Source organism: Meleagris gallopavo, chromosome 2 (genome assembly GCF_905368555.1).
Source record: "Meleagris gallopavo chromosome 2, MGAL_WU_HG_1.1, whole genome shotgun sequence".
Lineage (NCBI taxonomy): Eukaryota > Metazoa > Chordata > Aves > Galliformes > Phasianidae > Meleagris > Meleagris gallopavo.
In genome coordinates this window covers 96,352,277-96,375,262 of record NC_139405.1, presented here as the reverse complement: position 1 = coordinate 96,375,262, position 22,986 = coordinate 96,352,277, and the positions used below count along the sequence as shown (strand labels likewise).

Genomic DNA, 22,986 nt, shown 5'->3' with positions numbered 1-22,986 from the left:
TATTCTGAAGTTTTTTTAATATTATTTATCTTCTCTAACCCATTATACCTACTCTTTTTCCCAGAAGAAGAATTTTTTAGTTGCTGATGTATGCTCCACAATATTAGTAGCAGTGAAAGCTGGCAGAATCCTGGGATCTTACAGTGGTTTATATTGGGAAGGACCTCTTGAGGTCAACTGGTCCAACTCTTTTCTCAAAGGCACTTCAGGTGTTAAATCAGGTTGTTCAGGGCCTTGTGCTGTTGAATTTTAAAATTTCCAAGGATGGATTTTCCACAGCTCCACTGGACAGTCTACACCTGTGGTGACCACTCTCTTTCTGGGGATTCTTTCCCTACTCTGTCATCATCTCAGAGTACATGTGTGGTCCCACCTTCCAGGCATCTTGGTGGCCTTCCATCAGCCAACGAGTGTTTTAGGATTTTTATTGCACTGAGGAACCCAAAACTAGATACAACATTCCTGATGTGGTCTCATAAGTAACAAACAGGAGAAGAGTCATAGCCCTTGACCTACTGGCTATGTGTTTACCAAAACAGCCTGGGATGCAGTCATTGCAAAGTTTATGTGTCAATGCTTGTTTATGTGTTCATCTTGTTGTCCATTAGAGCTCTCAGGTCCTCTTTCTTAAGGTATTTTCTAGGTTAGTGGCTTTGAGCACATATTACTGTATGGTTTTCTATCCCAAATGCAAGGCCCTGAATTTGGCTTTGTTGATCTTTTGTGTGGTTTCAGCCTTTCCAGTTCCCTCTTAAGAACAGCCCTGCCCTCCCATATTTCAAGTGCTCCCTACCATCTTATCAATGGATGTACAAAGAGGAGACTGATAATATCTTCTGAGCCATTAGTAAAAACATAGTAATGATATCAATCCTGAAGTTGTGCCATTTGTAACTGGCAACCGGTTGGATTGGTGAACCACTGACCTCTTTTATATCTCCACCCATCTTGTTATTTCTCCATGCATTCCCATGTCACCCCAGTTTGACTACAAAGGTTCATTGAGATGCTGTGTTGAAAGCCATGCTACAGTCGACTAAAGGAAATGTGTACTGCTCTTCCTTCTTATCATGGAAAGCAATAATACTGATCAAACATGGTTTAATTCTCAGTAGATACATCTTGGCCATTCCTGTTCTTTCTTATCCGGCGTGTTCTTGGAAAGTGACTTCCAGAAGGATTTGCTCCATTCTCTTGGGGGAATGAGGTTAGACTGTGATTCCAGCCTGTAGTTTTCTGGACTGTCCTTGTTGCTCTGATTTCAAGACAGACATGATGCTTGACCTTTACCCAGTCATCAAGAGTCTTCCCCAGTTACAGTGACCTTTCAGAGAAGGCGAGCAGCTGGCTAACAGTGTTGATTGGCTCCTTCAGCACCCTCAAATGTATCCTCTCTTGTCGAACCGCAAAGGATGTGTCAAGTTTGCTGCTTGCTTTGCTGTCCCACATTCTGCTTCAGGGAGCTGGGTGGCCTATGAGCCTTGTCAATAAAGTCAGAAGCAAAAAAGACGTGGTTACCTTGATCTCTGTGATCTTTACCATTAAATCCACTGTGCTGTTGAGAGCGGTGGGCCCACGTTTGCCTCATTCTTTGTTTTATTACTGTATTAAAGCTTATTCCCCTTCATAACTGTGGTTAGTTTCAACTCACATCTTTGCTTTCCCACTTCTGCCTTGCATGTCTGGGACATTCCTGCTGGATGCTGGGTAGCCTAGTCCTGTTTGTGCATTTCAAACCTTTGCTTTTTGTGCTTGAGTTGAGGCAGGGGTTACCCATTCAACCTATCTGGCTCTCTGCCATGCCTGCTTGATTTCTAGCTAACTAGAACAGACTGTTCTTATGCTCTGAACACGTCATCTTCAAAGATCAACCCACTCTTCTACCCTCCACAGCAACTTCCCACAGGATCTTGCCTGTAAACCCCCTGAACAAACTGTAGTCTGTTCTCCTGAAGTCCAGGGTCTGCTGCTTGCCCTCCTCAGTTTTCTCAGGATCTTAAATTTCACCAACTCACGCTTGCTTCATTGGTTTTTGTCATCCCTCACCAATTCTTCATTGTTCATTTGCAACATATTTGAGTGTCTCCCCAACTGGATTAGTTGCTTGCTTGTATTAAAATAAATCATTTTGATGGTCGGGAGTCTCCTGGATTGCTTGTATCTTTCCAGGATGCCATTCGAGAGTATGTAGAAATAGTTAAGCTATTTACCAGATATTCATTATCATTAACTTCCCACTGACAATGTCATTTTAAAGTCATACAGAATTAATTGTTTCTCTCATGCCTTCTTCCCCCATTAAGTCTGAAGTCCCTTTTAATTCCTTTCTTAGGATCAAATTCCATAGTTATTGACCCTAAGCAGGAGTCTCATAATATGTGCATCTACTCCTCTCTGAATGTAAGCATCTGCAGCTTTTCATACAGTTTAATGTTTTCTGCTGGTAGGGGTCTTGATCAAGCAAACCTTGTTTCCCTTATTTTCTTCCTATAAGTATTCGTGGGGGAGCATCAAGAGTTGGCACTCCAAGACAGATTACCTCCAGTATTGTGGATTCCATTCATTGCTTCCATTATTGTTTGTTCTTGCAATAAGAATGGATTTTTTAAATGTGTTTAGCCAGGAATGCATTCACTAGCATGCTGCATTTATGAAATTAAAGTCTTGGACCTTGCACGTTCTTGGAATTTGTCAGGGGTCAGAATTTCATTGGCTTTCTTTGCAGATTCCCCTAACTGCCACCCTCCCTCAAAAAAAAAAAAAAAAAAGAGCTTATCTGAAGAAAATTGCACCATAGGATCCTTGAACATAATATTGTAGATCTAATTTTAAAAGGTATGAAACTATGCAGTGCAGTGAAAAGGTATAAAACTATGCAGTGAACACTACAGAAAGCACTTCAAATGGCCAGAAGGTACATCAACACATTAAAAGTGGATTTTAATGTCGTATGGAATAATACATTGATCTGAAATCCTTGCGTGATGTAGCCTGAAGTTGAATGTGAAGGTTCTTGAGTTGTGTTCCTCATGATTTGACTGTTGTTGAACCCTCCAGCTGTGCAGGAGCAGGTTGCACCTGCAGTGCTTATGAATGCAGCTGACACTTCACACTCCTGAATTGTTGATGGAGTGTCAATTGATTGTGGCAGCACAGTGAATGTCAATGAATGAATGTCTGAAAATTCACGGTATCTCTGGTTGCTGTCATTACCGGGGTCTTTTTGGAAGCTGTTCCTGATAATAGGAGGTGTAGAATGAGAACTGGCAAAACCTGAAAGAAATTTCAATTGTTACAGTTTGTTGTTTGCCAAATGATATTGAAAGGAACTTTTTTTTTTTACGGTGACTATAGATTTCAAAGGTTGCCAAGAAGGCTATAAACATTAGATAAAAATGCCTTTTTTGACTCTAGATGGCAGATATTACAGAAAATGAGTGTATTTTGTTAATACATGCATGATCACATCGTTTATTTCTTTTTTTTTAGATGAGAAGATTGTGGAAAAAATACGAGCTTTACAAATGAAAGCTGAAGACTATGATGTTGTTAAGGTGATTGGAAGAGGGGCTTTTGGAGAAGTGCAGCTGGTAAGAAAGTGATGATTTATTGATTAACAGATTTATGGCTGTAGTAAAACCCTTTTCACTCTTGTACGCTTTAGATCTAAAAATGCATTCTTACAGAGAATGTTAAAGTTGAAAACATTTTTGTTGTATCCCGAGTCGTTTCTATGCATAGTAAGCAATAAGTAAGTTTAAAATGTAATAGATTGGATGGAAAGGACTTGGAAAATATTTTACCACGCTTTCAGCAAAATGGAACAGGTAGTTCACAACACCTTTTTTTTTTTTTTTTTTTTTTTTCTGGTCACAAGCATTAACATATAAGAATGTCTAAAATCATTCAAGAACAAGCTAATCGTGCAGCAAAAACTGTTGTTTTACTCTTCCTGGTAATTTGCAGGAATTGAAGCTGGTTAACTTGTTGCCACAAGGTAACTAAAATGTTCATTTGCAGAGGTTTTTTGGCATGTCTCTGACATTTTACTGCTGAGTGCTAGCTTTGTGCTAGGAAGCAGGGAAAATCATACCACCGTGGAATGTACAACATTTTTGGAGAGCAGTGCTCTGGAGCTTTGTTGAGGAATGTTGCAGGTTCTTGTATCTGAAGAGCTTGTACAATGTGCACCATGTATAATTGCCATAACTTTATTACTCATTTATAAAATTATTTGTATATTCTCTACTAGCATTGGTGAAATTGGATGGAAATGGGGGGGAGAAAAAAGCAGGCTTTTAAGATTTTTTTTGTAGTTTTTATTTATTTCTTGTGTACCTTGCAGCAGTGACTTGATGAAAGTTGCTACCTTAAACAGACGAAGTTTTGATTGCTCTTTACCAGTAAGGCAATATTTTTGTCTCAAAATAGTTGCAAGAGTCTTGGTATACTAGATAAATTAAGTAGTGGATCCTTGGTTGCCATTTAATACAATGTAAAAAGGTAAAACTTTTCTTTGCTTACTCTTCCTGGTGTTGTAATGTGTTTTTCAAGCTAAAATGAAAATTGGAGTAAGGGAAGGTTGTGGTTAGCCTAACACTATTTCTGTGCCTCGTGGATAAATGCAAGTTTAGATTTGATTCATATGTGGCAGTTAACAAAATTCAGTCAGAGGTTTTATAAATGTATTTTGATTTTTAAGCTGTCTTCATCCAAGTGTGGTAACATGGGAATGTATCTCCCTCTTCCCTATTTCTTCCTGGGTCAGTTGCTCTTTGTTTCTATCCATAAGAATTCATGGGAGATAAAGAGGGATATTTCCAGAGATGATGTTTTCAATCAAGACTTTAAAGAATTAATGGGTGTATTGCTTTTATATCTTTGCTGGCAAGAGATTAAAAAGAAAAACAAAACTGTCAGCAGAACCCTGTGTACTTGAGAAAAAGTGGCTGCAGGGAGCTTTGTAACAAAGCAGTCTGCTCTTAGGCCTCTCTGTCTTTACAGCGATTATCAAATGTTTCATTTAAACTATTTTATTAGACTTTTTTTCATAACATTTTTCCACGTGTAGCATCTGCTAGAGAGAACATCTATTAGAGATCTATTTGAGATGTTCCTTTACCGTGTGCTTGAGCAAAAATCAGAAAAAAAATCATATTGTAAGGACTGGAGTTCCTCTTCCATCTACTGGGGAGGGAGGGAAATGAGAAATGGAGAATACCAATAACAGAAGTTAGCTTTTTCTTTTTGGATTCCTTATATATATTTGTGAGCACTTAAGGGTTTTGGGGGGTTGTTTTTTGTTTTGTTTTTGTTTTGTTTTTGCAAATTATTGAATAGTTCTTTTTTAATTTGCTTGATAACATTTAGTTTTAAATAGAAATTCTTAATCTGTTATGGTTTGGAATTAATTAAAACTTTTTTTTTTTTTTTCTGTTACTGCACCATGTCACACATAGCTTTGTAAAGTTCTAAAGCAGAGGTGATTGTTCACAGCAGTGAGTCCTGCAGCCAGGTACCTGGAGTAATCTGAAGACAATCTTCAGTTCTCATTTGGTTAATCATTAGAATGGAATGTTGAAATGCACATTAACTTGGTCAGAGGGATTTGCTTTTAATTCTGTTTACTTTAAGTTGGCCCCTAGAATAAAAAAGCTAAAAATGAGTAACACTGGACCAAAATTTCTGTTCATATAGAGCTCTTCTGTGCTTTATGCCAGCTTGAGAGAACGTTCTCTTTCTGGAATGTAACAAGTATAAGAAGAAACAATGATGCTGTAATGTCTTACAGCTAAAAACCAATGGGTTAATAAATACCACTGTCGATCTGAACTAATATTAGCTGGTGATGAGAGCATACATACCTAGATTTTTTGCCTCACAAGGTATGATACAAGTTCAAGCTATTGAGTTAAGCTATATCTATTTCTACTCCATTTGTAATGTTAACACCACAGTTGCAAATGATAGATTTGCAGTAATCAAAATATTTTTCAACACATACTGTGATCAGAATAGAAATCTGCTTCACTGGGGGCTAAACACAGAAAGGACCATAAATAAAACATGTTTGACTACGTGAGTAAAATTCATGAATATCATGTTATCAGCATGTGCCATTGTGAAGAGATTTATGTAGCACAATTGTTTGTTAAGTATTTGTAATATTTAAACACAACCAGATAAAAGAATGAAGCATGCTAACATATAGTGTAGAATACTCAGCTATGACTTCCTTCTTATTTTTTTCCCCCCCCAGTTTTTAGCTCCCATATAGTATTTTGAAAACTCAGAAGCATTAAATTCTATGCTTGCAGAATTTCCTGTCTGCAGCCAGATCACTTCTCTTACGTAGTGGCATGAATAAAAGGGCTTGGTGTCTAGAGCAGACATAAAAATTGAATTATGGTGCTATATATGTTGCTTCTGGTTTATGCAGAAGCATTAATTAATGAAAGCACATCCCGAGTGCCTCTTCTGCTTTTACTTGAGGAAAAATCCTCTTGGTTTGAAACGGAAACTTCTTACTGTTTCCTTTGCTCAGGTCTTGTTACACAGCCCTGTAACTCTGCAGGGACAGCAGACTGACATGGTTGAATGGTGGAACTGAAAGCTAGCCAGTGCCTTCTATTTGGGTAGTAAAGGGTGGGCTGGGTGACAGTCTGTATACAGTGGGATTTCTTGGCGTTGGAAACCAGTGACTGTCATAGCACACACAGCCAGGTGCTGTTTTGGTTTTTGTCCAGGAAATGCTTTGTATGTGAGGTTTTGTTCCCCAGCCGCTGCTGATGTAGTAGTGCAGATAAACCAATCGTGGTCTACTACCCACTGGTTTTTCATACCTTATCTGTCGCTTCTTATGGCTCTAATAAGTGATTTAGGATATCTGTCTTTATTTCAGAGCCTGAGAGTTCATTTCATAACTCTATCCTAGAATTTTCATTTCCTTCTACGATAAAAACTTGGTACCATTGTCAGTACAGTGTATGTGATCTGATGGTTGGTTTTTTTTTTTTGCCTACAGATTATCATCCAATGTGAATGCAGTAGAAATTATGAATGTATTTTCTGCATACTGGTTTTCTGAAAGTCTTAGATTGATATGGTTTTGTCTGTCCCTAGTGAAACAGAGCAGAAGGAAGTTCTTATTTCTTAATGCATTTTCATAAGTTAAACAAGGCCGTGTTACTTTATGCTGATGGCATGAAGGGATTTTCCTACCTATTTTAAGAGTTACTCTGGTGAGCTACAGTTTAAATTTGGCAGTTCATTTAACCACTTGGAAGAAACTAAAGCATCATGACAGTTTAATACATGAATAATCTGCTATTTGAGCCAATATGTGTATGTACAAATATAGCTTTTGGAGAAAGAACCCAGTGGCCAGCATCTTCAGGGGCTGTGCTGGTGATACAAGAACTCCTATCACTGGTGGGTCTGTTCACCTACCAGGCACGCCCAGGGCACAGACAGAACAAACCCATGATAAAATTTTCAAGAAACAATGCAGCCAAAGAATAACCTGATGGTACTTCCTTGGAGACGTGTACACGAGGAGTAGGGGAACAGAGAAGACCAGTTTCTTTTGTTCCTCCTATGCACGTGCTTTCTTTAGGCTGTGCTGAATTTTGGAGATTTTTTTTCTGAGCAATTGGAGATAATTATTCTTGTAAATGAAGGCAGCTTTACTAACCACACCCAGGCAAGACTGCACAATGGTTAGGAACCATAAACTACTAAAATGCAGTAGAGAAACGTGTGCAGTTTCACAGAAAATGCTTTTGCAATTAAATATTTTTGTTGAGGTTGCTTGTCTTTGTGTTTCTGCTGTTTTTGAACAGGATTACAAAAGCCCCACGGAGCACAGTTTGTGGTGTACTACCAATTCTTTGTAAATAAATTTGTCTGGGATTAGAAAATGGCAGGGAGGTCGTTTTCAAAATCTTCTTTCAAGACACCTTTACTATCAAGTTGTTAATGTGCTTGGAGCATGTAGGTAGTGTGCTGCTGTTTTGAGGTTTGCTTGGAAGCTTTTTGATCTAGTTATACAAAAAAAGATGTTGGCCAGTGTTAAACCTTACAGGGTGCTAAGAGTAAAATTTTAAAATCTTAACCTGTATCTTGAGAGGAAAAAGCTCCAGGTTTGGAAGCAGTAGATTAGGAACAGTAGATAAACCTGATGGAAAATCTTGTTTCTATCAGTGTCTTCACTCCTTCTGAGATGATTTTTTTTTTTAAACCTTAGTTTCTTTTGTTTGTACAAATCACTCCTGTTGACTCAAGCAGCAGCATGAATGTTTACAGCTCCCCAGGAGCAGGAGGCTATTGCTCCCATGGTAGTAGACCACATAGGTGCTTTTGTGAAGCTCTGTACTGCAGATATAATGAATTGAAATGCTTGGGTCTATGCAGGAAAAAAAAAGAGCCTAATAAACATTATTGCATGTAACAGAGTTAAACTCGGACATTGTACCAAAGTAACAGTTTGGAGGATATGATTTATCTCACTAAATGTTAGGTTTGAAAATACAGCAGAAGGTCATTTGATTTTGATGTCAAAAATATTAATTGATTTTTTCAGAAGCAGAAAACATGCAAAAACTTAAGGAGGAGTTAATGTCTTTTTTTCCTTTTTTTCCCCCCCTCAGACACCTCATAGATGAGTGGCCCTCATCTTGATTTATGCCAGGAACACTCAACAATGTTAAAATAGTAATTGCTTTGTGTGTAGTATTAATTTAGAGTTTTGTTAACATTACTGCCTGTGTTTTAAGATTCCATTTCATGTCCATATTCAGATGAGATTTTCCAAAAGAGTTAAGTTTTATTTCTTCTTACATGATGAAACTTCTGAATGGAGCATAGAAAAACATTTTCTACTATAAACATAACTATTGTGTTGGTTTTCTAGTATTGAGTGACTTGAAGTTGGTATATTCACTCAGAAAATACAAAGAGCAGACCTGCTCCTAATAGGAAGGTGCTATGTTTCTGATTCTGGAGATTTTTTGTATCAGTTTCAATTTGAGTAAGCAGGCTACTGAAGACAGCCCTCATTTTTATGGTTGTAGCCATAATGACAAATAACATACAGTCATACGCTGGTTCATCTTCAGTGAAACATCTATCTACAAAAGTGTCTGCACTCTGTGGCCTCTAGAGAATGCTCCTCTGAGGTTAAGCAGCAGCTGTTGGTTGAGCTGTGGCATATCTTCACTTGGTACCCACATTCCACCGCTGCTGTGTTTTTTGGAGCAGCTCTCAGGTTTTTCTTCTCAGGTTTGGAAAATCTCAAGTTCTTAATATGAATGTAAGAAGATGTGAAGACCTTGCATCCCAGCAAGTAGTTTGCAGATAGATGAAATGTGATATGTTGGTACCTGTTTAATCAATGGATATACAGATGGTGTGTATATATATATATAGATATATATATCCAGGAGCTTGGCTAATATAATTTATATTGGAGAAATGAGAGAAAGTCACTCACCCTATCCTGGGCTCACAAGATGAACTCCTGATGGAGCAGATATCCAGAGAGATCCTTCTCTACTGGCAGTCAGCTCTTAAATGGGTCTAGGAGATGTGGAGCCAGGCTCCACCCCTTCCTGCCTTCACCTGTGCTCCCCTGGCTGACTCATTGCTCGTCTCAGGTGATCAATCAAAGGTTCAGGCCGTGATTCAGCAGCCCCATACAGTACCATTGCTACTTTTTTTTTGTAAGACATCTTAAAGTTTGTTGCTTCTTTTCAACCACTAGGTTCGCCATAAAATGACACAGAAGGTTTATGCAATGAAGCTCCTTAGTAAATTTGAAATGATCAAGAGATCAGATTCAGCCTTTTTCTGGGAAGAAAGAGATATCATGGCCTTTGCTAATAGTCCATGGGTGGTTCAGGTAAGGAAGATGTGTGACAATAAAATAATTAACGTAATAAATGCATAAACCTTTCCTAGACTTGAATTTACAACAAAGCTCAAATAATGGGTTTAAATGCAGATCATAATTTCTTTAAGATGTATGTTTACAGCAATTTCAATGAGTTTTCTGTGTTTGGTTATGTTAGAAGGTAGTTTAACTTGCATTTTGGTCGCTACAAATACATCGTACCATGGAATTACAACAGAACAACACATAAGGGTGCTGAAGCACAGGCACTAATTGCCCAGAGAGGTGGTGGATGCTCCAACCCTGGAAACATTCAAGGTCAGGCTGGAAGGGGCTGTGAGAAACATGATCTATTGTAGATGTCCCTGTTGATTACAGGGGAGTTGGACTAGATGACCTTTAAGGGTCCCTTCCAAATCAAATGATTCTGTGATTCTATTTGGAATAATAGGTAAGATAACTTTCCTGCTAAGAAGAATTCTGTATTGAATATAGAAACAAATGTCAGTTTTATTTCCAGTTTTTCCTGGTGATATGGTCAGTTGATCACTAGAATTCAGTATTATGAATGCTTTAAGTTTTTAGTGGCTTTTCAGCTGCAATACTGTAGATGGAGGAGTGCACACTCCAGGTCTCCTGCAAGACAGAAGGTTGTTACCAGTGCTTTGCTGGAAACCATCTTCTATTCAGTGGTCTCTTACTGCATCTCAGCTCAGAAGTAATATCCCCCAGCTGATGGAGAGTTGACTTTCTCAACTGCTGTTAAATACCATTGCTTGCATCTATCTCATGGTATTTGTTAACACGTTTGTAAATTGGATTATCCCTTTGGGAAGGATTAGTGCTAAATACTGCAATTTGTTATATTTGGTAAATTACACCAATTAATAAAGTGCATAGTGAAAACATATAGTTAGTGAAAAAATGTTACCATTTTACTTTGTTAAATAATTAAAACATTTAAATTTTCTCTGATACATTGCTGTGCTCCTGTAGTTTTGGAAAGTAAAGTCATGCTGTAGGCTTTCCATGTTTTTCCCATAATATTCCTTAGATATGCAAGAAGTGTTTCAGAATTTTTTTCACATAGGTGTTCTGTTCTTGTGAGCACATTCTGAGTTCTTACCTGTATTCAGTAGTAATACTTAACAAAATAGACTAATTTACTACTGCAGTTTTTGACAAACGTCTGGAGGTATCTGTAGTTTTTACAATTCAACTAAATGTGCAACTGAAAATAGATGTATGACAGTTACCAAGGGATAGTGTAGCAGGCATGGTATAAATATGTAAGAGTATACAGAAGGTGATAGAATCATAGAGTCAGAATGGCTTGGGTTGGAAGGGACTGCAAAGATCACCTAGTTTCAATCCCCCTGCCATGGGCAGAGTTGCCACACACTAAACCATGCACTAGATCATGTCAAATGAATTAAAATGTGGTTGCAATTTGTGCCTTCTGTGGTGAAGAGTATGGGTGTGATGTATGTAAGTACTTTGGTCCAGGGGGACTGGAGCTGGTTTTATGAAAACGTCAGTCCTGTTCTGAGTAGAAACTGGGACAAATGGCACAGCTTCCCTGCTCCTTCTTTTTCATGTGAAAGAAGAGGTGAAAGCAGAGCCCTAGATAAGGTTGATTTTATAAAATCCCTGGAGACTGATACTGAAAGTGCTGTATAAAGGCATAGGATTGCTATTTATCACTGTGTTACATAAACACCTTTATGTGTGGGAATAGAGAGACTATTTTGGATTTTAATTCAGACTTTAATGATCAAATAGATGATAATGTTATATGTTTTATATATTGTCCATTTGTGAAAACAAGTACAATGTTATATGTATGTGTATGCAATAATGTGTGTTTGTAACATAAGTCTTCTTTCACCAATGAACAGTAAATTTTACTCCGAAGGTCTTATCTCTGTAATAATTTTCCTGCCTTCAGTGGTCTCCCATATTTCATTACTGAGTGAAATTCTCTGAAATTTCTCTACTTGAAGTCTAAAGTACATTTTAAAGGAGCTAAACTTTCTGTCACTGTCATGCCTGTAAGAAGCATAGCAGATGCAATATCAATCAAACTGTAATTTCATTGTTAAGTCCTTTAGATTTTACAACCATGTTTAATTTTTTTCTCATTTCAATATGCATGTTAGTTTAGGACAAAGTCAGTATTAACATACGCTTTTATAAATATATGTGGAGATGTTATATCTAAATTTATAGTATGTGAAATTCAAAAACAGACTAATATACTATTCACTATTGAATTACGTTAAGATTGTAGCAAATGCCTGCTTTCTCAAATTTAATATTTTGCATTTTCGGTTGTAGAGATATCTTTTATGTCAAGAAACACAGCAATTTAGATAGTTATACTACTGATGTAACCAGGAAATCTTTTTCATTTCCTGTAAAACAAAAGTAAGGATTTCTGAAGTTTCAAGTAAAATTCAGGTTTATGCCATAATTAGAAACGTAGATTATTTGAATATAAAAAATAAAGTTATTTTACATCAGTCCTGAAAATGTGCACTCAAGTTTAATGAAATCTCAGGTACTTTATTATTTCTCCTAACTGGCTCTGAAAAGTAACTGCTCCTTTTCCTAATTTATTTTTTCATTTCGCAGCTTTTTTGTGCCTTTCAAGATGACAAATACTTGTATATGGTAATGGAATACATGCCAGGAGGAGATCTTGTAAACCTTATGAGCAATTATGATGTGCCTGAGAAATGGGCCAAGTTCTATACAGCTGAAGTTGTTCTTGCTCTTGATGCGATTCACTCCATGGGCTTGATACACAGAGATGTGAAGCCTGACAATATGCTATTAGACAAACATGGGCACCTGAAGCTGGCAGATTTTGGCACTTGCATGAAAATGGATGAAGTAAGTATGCAACTGAATAATTTATCATCTATGAGACTGTAATTCTAAGGATATTTTCACCTGAGTTACAATACCCAAAGGAATACTTATCAAATGGTCTACTTGGTTGGAAAGCTGTTTCTTGTCTCCTATCTTTAAATACAGGAGTACTTTAAATAGTTTAACGTTGTCTGTAATAAATTGTTCTGGCACATGGAAGGGGGAAATAAATTTATTTTTTGTCATTTCTGAAAGCATTTGTTTGTGAATTTCTGGGGTTCATTTCTTTGCCAAATGTCTGAAAGGCTTATTAGACAGCTCCTAGTTTTAATATTAGCAAACTTGGAACAGTTCATAAGCTGACAGATTTCTATAAATGATGTTATTTTATAGCAAGATATAGTCCCTATTTTTTTTTCTAATTGTTCTCATAGCATCCTCTAGTGGTCATTAAAATGAGGTCACAATAAGGCAGCAGTGATATATGATCTAATTATTAAAATTTCTGTTAGCTCTTAGTCAAAATGTCATCTTTTAACTGTCCAGATTTTATCATGTGCAGCCAAATGCAATTTTCTAATGAGGTTGCATAAGTATAACTACTGTATTTTTAACAGATGTACTACATTGTATTCCTGTAGGAGACTATCTTTGTAATTTGTACTTTTAAATCTTCCATGACAAACAGTGTCATGCAATTTACACAGCATATTCTTGTGAAATTATAACAGATTCTCATAAACTGTGTATGATTGTATGTTATCATTTATCAGGCCTTTGAAGAGTTTCTTTGTTTATCCTCTTTAAGCTTATTTGCTTCTGTGAATAATTTCACCAATTAGACTGTGAGTCTTAGGGGAATCTAATGTTCATCAGAAGAGGTAATAAACAAGTTTCAAAAATTCGTAATGTTGATCTACTATAAAAAGTACTTGTGATACTTTAGGGAGCCTAAAAGTGGTGAACCTAAGCTGCTTTTTTTGTTTGTTTAGTTCTAAAATAATGAAATTTTAAAATGTGGTTGATCATGTTGTAAATGTGAGATTGCTTGCATGTCTCTTGCTATAGCAAACTCCAGTTCAGATGCGGCATCATCAACAAATGGGTGATCTCCTAATGAAGTTAATTTTTAATTGACTAAATTTTATGTTCTAAATGTTTCTCAGACTCTGTGGAATGGCGAAAATATTTTATACAGGAAGCTTTAGAAGTTGAGAGGCGCTGGACTGTCTCCAAATCTCATGCTACTTCTTACAAAACATGAACACATCCCAGCTGTGTAAACATAATATTGATGTTGGCAAGATGATTTCTAGAAAATATATGCTTACCCAATACTTATTTATTTTTTTCTGACTTGGAGTTCTTTTAGTAATTGTGCATATCTTCCTCATGCTTTTGGGACTGAAGAGAACTCTGCTTCAGTTTGGTGAGAGACACAGTTTGGAAGACAAACTTTTTTAGTACTTGCTGGGGAACTGAAATGAGTGTTCTCTTAAGTTGTTGTCCAAGCCAGCCCAGACACTTGCAGCAGAATTCCTCCTTAGTATGTGGAAAGAATTGTTTAGTCTTTCAACTAAAATGTACTATGTCTTCCAACATAAAAGGAACTGACTCATTTATTTAACTTGACTGTGATGGTTTATTGGTTTTGTTGTTTTTTTTTTAATCCATAACAAGGTGAGTATCTGTAATTGAATAAAGGATGGGGCTGGCCTCAAAGGTTAAGTAAAAAGAATCCCAATGCAGGTTTCATGAGACTCTATTTGTTAGGTTTTTTTTAAGTAATAAGCTAGACAGTAGCATGACTGACTACTGTGAGTGTTGTGGGGGCATCAACTGCTGATGCTGTCAGGTTTGTACGTAACTGTGGCTTGTGCTAACTGAACTTTCAGGAAAGCACAGGCTTACAGGATATCTGTTGCAAAGAAATAGGAGCAAAAGGGAAGCCATTTACCACTTGGGATCATTGCCTCAGATAGCTGAGCTGAAAGATTAAACACGTTCCTCTTCTTACTCAGTTTATTTCACAGAGTCTCAGAATGGTTGAGTTTGGTGGCCATCAGGTCTGATCCTCTGCTCAGCAGGATGCCTTTTTCTCCTTGATGCTCCTTCAGGACTGCACTGAATCCTTCTTGCTTCAGTTCATTGTTGGTAGTGTGGTGGTCAAACCTGAGAGCAGCATTAACATCCGATCTGTGCTATCCTGACATGTCTGCACCAGCACTCTCCAGTTCTTGTTTGCTGATAAGATATTAATGAAGGAATTAAAGCCTCATTCTTAGCCTTGTTCCAAGACAGTGAGTCATTAGGTGTACGTGAGGTCTTCCAGAGGATGAAACCAGAATTGCTTTGCCTTTAGCGATGCTACAGTTCTGTAAGGTGCTGGGAAATGCAGTAGCCTCACAGCCAAATTTTCCTAAGCCGTGAATACATATTGTCTCTTTGACAACCTTTTTTCTTTTGTAGTTGTTCAAATCTGCCAGGTATCTGCAGGAACTTCTATCAGATGGAGTTCCAAGATACACCTTGTTGTATCATCTGAGGTGATGAGAAAAGCCTCAAGTAAAAGAGTAGCCTGAGAGAAGAACTGCTGTATTGTGTGCTGTTCAGGCATCAGAGGCTGACAGGACTGACACTTTGTCCAGAGAAAACAGCACCCTTCAGATCTCTTCAGCTGATGAAGTGCAGAATGCAGAAGTCATCTCACAGAATGTGCAGTATGCCAAGATGTCATGTAGCACGCAAAGGACTTCCCTGTTTACTTGGTTTTGATGCCAGATCACAGAAGCTAGTACGATTATTGTAGTAAGAATATCCAGTACTTAAAAATATACACAGGGCAACACCTAGGTTTTGTTTTTTGTTTTTTACAGTATGATTGTATAAGTGAGAGTGACAGAAATGTGGGAATGTTCTAGTAAGACAGTAGTGTATTTTTAGATCTACTCCTGGGACTGAAGGTAGGAAGTTCTTTGGGGAGAACGTGCAGCCAACTGTACATGCTTAAGAGAAATACAGCCCATTGAAAACTGACATTAGCACACAGAGCCCTTTTGCCTGTAGAAATATTTTTGTTTAATTGTGTTGTCCTTTGACATCTTGCCTGAAAAGTTAGGGTTATTACCTGGAATTCTTCAGCATCCATAAGATATCTTGTCACTGTGTAGCAGCTGTCTGATTTGGGTAGGGCTGGCTTTTCTTTGGCACAACCTTTGCTTTGTTTGCATAAGACTTCATAAAACATTAACATGTATGAAATATTAAAAGGTGATCTTGTTTTGCTGTATTAATTACAGAGGAGTGGGAAATGGAATGTTATTAAGTGCTTGTGTGTCAAGGAGATGAGGCTGGCCTAAGTACATAGTTCTTGTGACTAAAGCTGTGGTCTTCAGAGAAATCTTTCAGGACTGTTCTGCTGACGTCTGTTTAATGAAATTTCTTACCTGGAGAGGGATTTGGGTGGCTTCAGCCAGGCTTCACTGAGAGAAGTGGAGAGAACTGAGAGTGCTATCTCTTGATGTAGTTCTTTAGTGGATAAGGAAGGCATAGGCATGCACTGCTGGTGGAGGCTCACCCATCACTAGCATTGAGATGTCACAGTCCTACTTCACTGAGTGCTGTTATTAGCAGAATGACCAACTAGCTGTTCTAGTCATGTGCTGGGTCCTTTTTTGAGTGTTCTTGGGTTTAGATTTCTGGAGCCATGGGGCTTTAGTTTATTTACTCGTGTTAAGGTGTTAATGTCATCTGTGGTATCATCTAATGAAAATGTCTTACTCTTCTTTGTCCAAAGAATGCATTAACTCTTCAAAAAAGTTAGTTCAGCATGTCTGAGCTCTGTGTTTTGTCTGGTTCATCATACAGAAAACAGAAGTTCAATTGCTGTAACTGAGAAGTTAAACTTCCCTTATGTTTCAGCTTCATTTTTAGCTTCTTCTTCAATGTAGAAGAAAATAAGCATTTACAATGAAGAGATTTTCAGTACTGCTTAAGTCTCTGCAGTATTTAATCATCATTTTAGTTTTAGCCTACTGGTTCATGACTTTCCATGTTTGTTTGAATACATAAATAAAAGTTTCTGGCAGTTCATATTGTATGTAAAAAGAATAATGTAATTGGATGTCTAATTTTTACATGTAAATACAGTTCCAAAAGCAAAATGATTCTTTTTATTTCCTTAAATACGAATTTCCATTTCAGTTGTTCCTACCAATATTCTGTATTAATATTCAGCCAAAGGTGATGGAAAATGCATGGAGAACTTTTAAAGGTAACTTGGACATTGCTTTAGGCTGAGTGGCAGAGTCAAAAATGAGTGTATTTTTGGTACTTCTTTGGCTTTATCCGGGATTTAATTTCATTCATCCATCTGGTCTCTCTGGAATGAATGCAGTGAATTTCATTAAAGAGAACAAGGCTCTAAGTTTGAAGCAGCATGCTGGCATATCTGATGATGTTTCTACATCATTTAGCTCCTGCAGAGTGTGAAGCAAAGAGGATAAATAATCACACCATTAATAAATGATTAATAAAGGAATCACTACATTAATAAATATCACTTAGTTATATTTTACTTTATTTTTCTTAAGCCCTGTTCTTTAAAAATAGCTTTTACTTTCAACTTAAGGTTGAAACTATAAGAATTTACCTATAATTTGATGTATTGTTTGAATTACACATATTATGTATGTGCTATGAAGGACCTAACACAAATAATAAAAGTCATTCAGAAGCTCTTCCATGAATTCAGTGAGATAAGGAACTATCCAATACAGCACATATTTGTTCATATTGAAACCAAAGGTAATACTACAAAACGTGCATATTTTTGAAATGCTGTTATAAAGAGAAATGGGTTAGTGTAGACAAAGGGATGAGTGGGTTAACAGGATTTGTCATTTCAGTTCATATTGTTTCTGGAATAAAAGTCAGAGCTTTCAAACGTGTACCTCAAACCAAATATTTTGGATTATTATTTTTCTTTTTTTTTTTTCTTTTTTTTTTTTTTCCTGGTCTACAAATAGGCTAACTGCAGTTTTGTGTAAGGACTGAGCAGCAGTTTTAACGGAGCTGTTTGAATTGTTGCTGTTGCACAGACAGGTATGGTGCGCTGTGACACGGCTGTGGGAACCCCCGACTACATATCCCCCGAAGTTCTGAAATCACAAGGGGGTGATGGTTATTATGGACGGGAGTGTGATTGGTGGTCTGTGGGAGTTTTCCTTTTTGAGATGCTAGTTGGTAAGTAGAACTTCTTCTGCTAAAAAGGTTGTGGTTTTAGTCTGTGCTGAGCCTCTCTTTGCTTTGCTGCCAGGGGCTGGTTGTGCGTCATTATCTAACAGCTTCTGGCTCTTGGCTGATGCAGTTGTGTCATCCCTGTTCCCTTGGCTTTCTGTCTCTCTTATGCTGTCACAGCTGTTTGTGTGTTTGCACAGCGATGATTTCTCTGACTTGGTTCAGCTTAAAACTAATTTTTAGAATATTTTTTATCTTGGATTGACTACCTCACAATCTCAGTAAATGCTTATGCCATCTTCAGGTCTGTATTGGGTTGTTAGGGACGCAGAGATGGGAAATGAGTGGGAAGGACAGAACTGCTTTTGTTTTGTTTGTTTTTGTGTTTTCTTTTTCTTCCTCTCCCAGTACTAGCAATTGTTAACTGATGGGTCAAAATGTCTTTGGAAGTATGGCTTGATTCTTTCTTTTGTGCTTGTGTCAGGATTTTCCAATAAAATACACTGGATTGCTATGGCAACTAACATAGAATATAATCAGTTAAGGACATGAGTCATATGCAACTTAAAATACTCAGAAGATCAGTATTACAGCCCAATTACAGAAAGAGGGAATTGTGCATGTAATTATTCAAAATACAAATCAGAGTGTTTTGGGAATATTGCATATGTGATGTTTCTCGCATCCTGAGCCCTGAAAGATGCTTTCATAGAATCACAGAATGGCTTGGGTTGGAAGGGGCTCCAGAGATCATCAAGTTCCAACTCCATTGCCACAGGCAGGACCACCAACCTGCAAATCTGGTACTAGAACAGACTGCCCAGGGCTGCATCCAACCCGGTCTTGAACACCTCCAGGGATGGAGCATCCACAGCCTCTCTGATGCTTTGATATGTGCTGCTATTGAAATCTCCTGGTCTTTGGGAATTAAAGCATTTTGATGTATAAAATATATTTTTTGTAATTAATAGTCTGATTTTAGCAATTTTAACAATTTTAGCAATAAATGAATTTCTTCAGTAATTAAAATATTAGACATTTGTTCAGGGACATGATTTAGCAGATGGTTGTTAGAATTAGGGTAATATGGTTGGGTTGTGGTTGGCCTTGATGATCTTTAAAGTCTTTTCCAACCTGAGCAATTTTATGATTCTATGACATAGATGCCCAGAAATGTTTTCTAAGGGCTTGTTTTTTTTTTTTTTTTTGTTTGGTTGGTTTTTTTAAACCGCATCTGAGAGGATGGTCCCCTTGTTATTACTATAAAAAAAAACATTTTTTTAAGTGAAAGTAGAGAGGTACAGTTTTTGCAGGAGCTGAATTATATAAAGGAGCCTCTACTTGTTTAGAACAAAAATCCTTCTGCATTTCACTGTGTCATCTTGATGTTATTCCAGGCGTTCAGTATGAGTGGCTAAGCTAAGGGACTTATTTGTGGTATCGTTTTTCCTTAAATTTGGAGTTGTGTATTGAAAAATTTCTAACATTTCATAAATTTAATGCATTTTTCCTACTGCAGACTATCTATCTTCTTACAATATTTGAATCTATGCTATTTTTACAACTTTTTTCCTTCAGTACTCAGTCATTTTTTTTCTTTACATTATAGACTTGAATCTTTGCTTTCATTAACTCTCTGATTTTCACACTTTCAGAAGGATGTGAAATAACAGTTTTGCTTCTGTTGCAGTTCTGCACTTGTCAGAATCTTACATGTGATTAACACTGTACTCCTCTTGTTGAATTCCATCTAGTGGCTTTTTGTGAAGTCTTCCAGTTTTCTTGCTTTTTTTTTTTCGCTTTTTTTTTTTTAGTTAATCCAAGCTTCTTTCTGCCTTTGAGAAGGGTATATGATTTTCTATCTGCACAGTCTTTTTGAAATGTTATTGAAATCTGCTTCACCTTTATACTGAAAATTACAGGGCTTACAGTTGCACCCTGTAATTTTTTTGTTTATTTGTTATTCATCAGCTTATTCCAATCTGCATTGCATTTCCCATCTAACAGCGCCAACATGATTTCCTTCAGTGACTTTGTTTGCAAACAGAGTATTTGAGGCTTATGTCAGATTCATTTGACAGTGTTTGAAGAAACATGCAGCTTCTCTTAGATAACTGTACAGCATTTCTGGTTCTTGTAACTGAACTAGAAATAATTAGGCTATTCAAGACAGATCTACTCCCACATACATTGCTATTAGAAAACAGACACCAATGAGGTTGCCTAGGGAGGTGGTTGAGTCACTTTCCCTGGAGGTGTTTGTGGAAAAATGGTGGTAGTAGGTGGACGTTTGGAGGTCTTTTCCAACCTTTTTGATTCTATGATTCTATGAGATGGTTTGGAATATTTGATACTACCCAGCTCTGGAGGTGAGGTGGTGCTGGAAGTGAGGCCGCATAGCACAGAGCAAAGCAGGACAACCCTTCCCCTCTCCCAGTGGCAGTGCTGGGCCCAGCGCAGCCCAGGCTATGGCTGCACCTTCTGTCTGTAAAGACACACTTTTGGCTCGTATTCAATTTGCTGCCAAGTTCTACGTTTCTGTCAGCAAATAAACTAAAATTAATTGAATTTTGTGCTTCAGAACTTTGAATGAGAAAGGCGTCTTTTTAAATCTCAGCCCTGGCTGTGCTAATATGGACACCAAGCTGATACAATTCAACAGTCAGCAAGATTAGTGAGCGCAGGTTTAGCTGTGCCTGACGTGCTCTGAAGGCTCCCCAGGCAGCTCCAGGGGCAGGGCTGGCCTGCCTGCCTCTGAAATGCTCTTGGGAGAGCAGTGGTGGAGGCTTTCCAAGGAATGTGCATCTGCGAGTTGTTAATGAGGTTCAGTCCCTTACACCCATGACAGCAGGAAGAGATGGTTACGTGTCAGTGTCATCCACCGCGTGAATTAGAGAACGGTGACACCTCTCAGGTAAAATATACAAATCACTGGGCAAAATTTTTGGTAGTAATGTGCAATTCAGTATGTAATGAAGGTGTTTTGTCACAGGAACATTTTTAGTAGTATATATTATTCTGTACCCTGCATATTCTCTCTGTTTCCCTCATTAGAAAACAGCCCTAGGCAAAACTACTTGTAGAGTTTCTACCTCTTCTCTTTTTTGTCTTCATCTTACACTACTTGAACATTATTCAAAATCACAGTCAGTTTACCATTTTATTTTCAGGTGATACTCCTTTTTATGCAGACTCCTTAGTAGGGACATACAGTAAAATTATGGATCACAAGAACTCATTACATTTCCCAGATGATGTAGAAATCTCTAAGCATGCAAAGAACCTCATCTGTGCCTTCTTAACTGACAGGTATGTGCATGTGTTGTTTTGGTTCTATTTCTGTTTCAGATGGTACTAACACATATTCATTGTAAAAATCAATATCCATTACACCAACTAATTTCTCTTCAATTCTCCTCTGCAAAATCATCCACACATGGGTTTTTCTTATGGGGTATTTTTCTAGGTGTTGTATTTTATTTTTTGAAGGGGTTCTGACAGCTCTTGATACAATGTACTCTGTGCTGAAGAAATCTTCCCATCTATGGCTTGGTGTGAAATAGAGCAGCAAACCTTTAAGGCTGGAAGTAGTTTTTGAGCCCTGAAAGGCAGGGAACAAGTTGTGATGAAGTGGACGCTGCTTATAAAAAAATGAAAACATACTTTTATGAAAACAAGCATGTGTTTGCCTAGTTTGTTTGAAATTTCATAGAATGTTCATACTTTTCTCTTTTAACTAGTGTTACTAACTGACAAGTATAGCTAATAGAGAAAAAGGATGTTGTCCTGGATATAATAAAATCATCAAGTTATCCCTTCATGGAGCTGAGGGTTTTTTTAATTGCTATTAATCTGTGTAAGCTCATTCTTGACCTGAACTCTTAAATTTTCTTTAGTGCCAGAAAGCAGAGGTTACCTTAGATTTCTCTGATTAAAGAAAATGACACTATAGGTTCAAATTTAACTCTGGATTGATGATGTGTCACCATCTCAGTTTGGCTGCAGCCGAATGTTTAGCTCCTAGGGATTGAGGGATCGGTAGGAAAAAAACCAACAACAATCATAAATGAATAAATTGCCTTATAATGGTTTTTATATTCACAGAGAGGATTGTTCTGCTCAGTTAAGATATATTTTAAATGTTTCTAACCCTCAATAGCTTGCAGGGCAGAGAGAAAACAGGAGCAGAATTGAATAACGTGAGTGCAGCGAGGTTTATTTCCCCTACGTGTGTTTGTCTTCCTGTTTATATTTAATGCAGCGCTCAAGCAATTTATTTGAAACAGATGCCTTCTTTCTGTGTGCGTGATCAGTGATGAGGCACTTAGAGGGACAAGAAGGAATAAGCATCCACCCTATGATTTATTAGTTCTGTTGCACGCAGGGTTTTATGTTCTCCTCTCACAGATAGTTTTAAGAGAGACTTCATTTGGTCGAACTAGAAGTTTCTTTTTGAACTTGAGATTTACTTCATTGTAAATATCGGCAAAAGACGTGTCAGGGTTAGTTATGGGGCAGAGGATGGAATTCTTAAAATATTTATTTCAGTTCAGCCTTGAATAACTGTTCTGTGCAGTAAGTTAGACCTTCCTTCACTTGAGCCTTAAGGTTTGTCATGTGGTTTGGCAGACACCGGCCCTTGGCAGTTTCTTCTTCCCCTACGGTGCTGGCGTTTTGTTTTTCTTTTGAGTTTCTTCTGAGCTTTTGCCTTAGTGCTCTCTTTCTTGCTTTTCTCCCCACGTGGCAGACTCCAACTTCTGGACATTTAAGCAGTCACAGGGAGAGTGGATATTATATATTTTTATATAAATACATTTTCATATGAGAAACAACGGATCATTGGTTGGTGTGTTTTTCCTTTTTTTTTGTTCTTTTATTTGACCATTAATGTGTTTTACACAGCAAATCTTCACTGACAGCAAGTTAGAATAAAAACAAAACAAGTGCTGTTTTTCCTAACGTGAATTTGGCTTAATTGCTATGTT

The 22,986-nt window shown here is 37.4% G+C and overlaps 1 protein-coding gene across 3 annotated transcripts in view; it reads left to right on the top strand.

The window, feature by feature from the left end:
• Nucleotides 1-22,986, top strand: part of ROCK2 (Rho associated coiled-coil containing protein kinase 2) — a 94,242-nt gene that overhangs the window by 44,910 nt on the left and 26,346 nt on the right. For all 3 annotated transcript variants that reach the window (XM_085218018.1, XM_085218017.1, XM_085218019.1), the window contains exons 3-7: nt 3,490-3,590; nt 9,761-9,898; nt 12,524-12,784; nt 17,863-18,007; nt 21,172-21,310. In XM_085218018.1, coding sequence (XP_085074144.1) covers nt 3,490-3,590; nt 9,761-9,898; nt 12,524-12,784; nt 17,863-18,007; nt 21,172-21,310 — 784 coding nt within the window. The remainder of the gene's footprint in view (nt 1-3,489; nt 3,591-9,760; nt 9,899-12,523; nt 12,785-17,862; nt 18,008-21,171; nt 21,311-22,986) is intronic.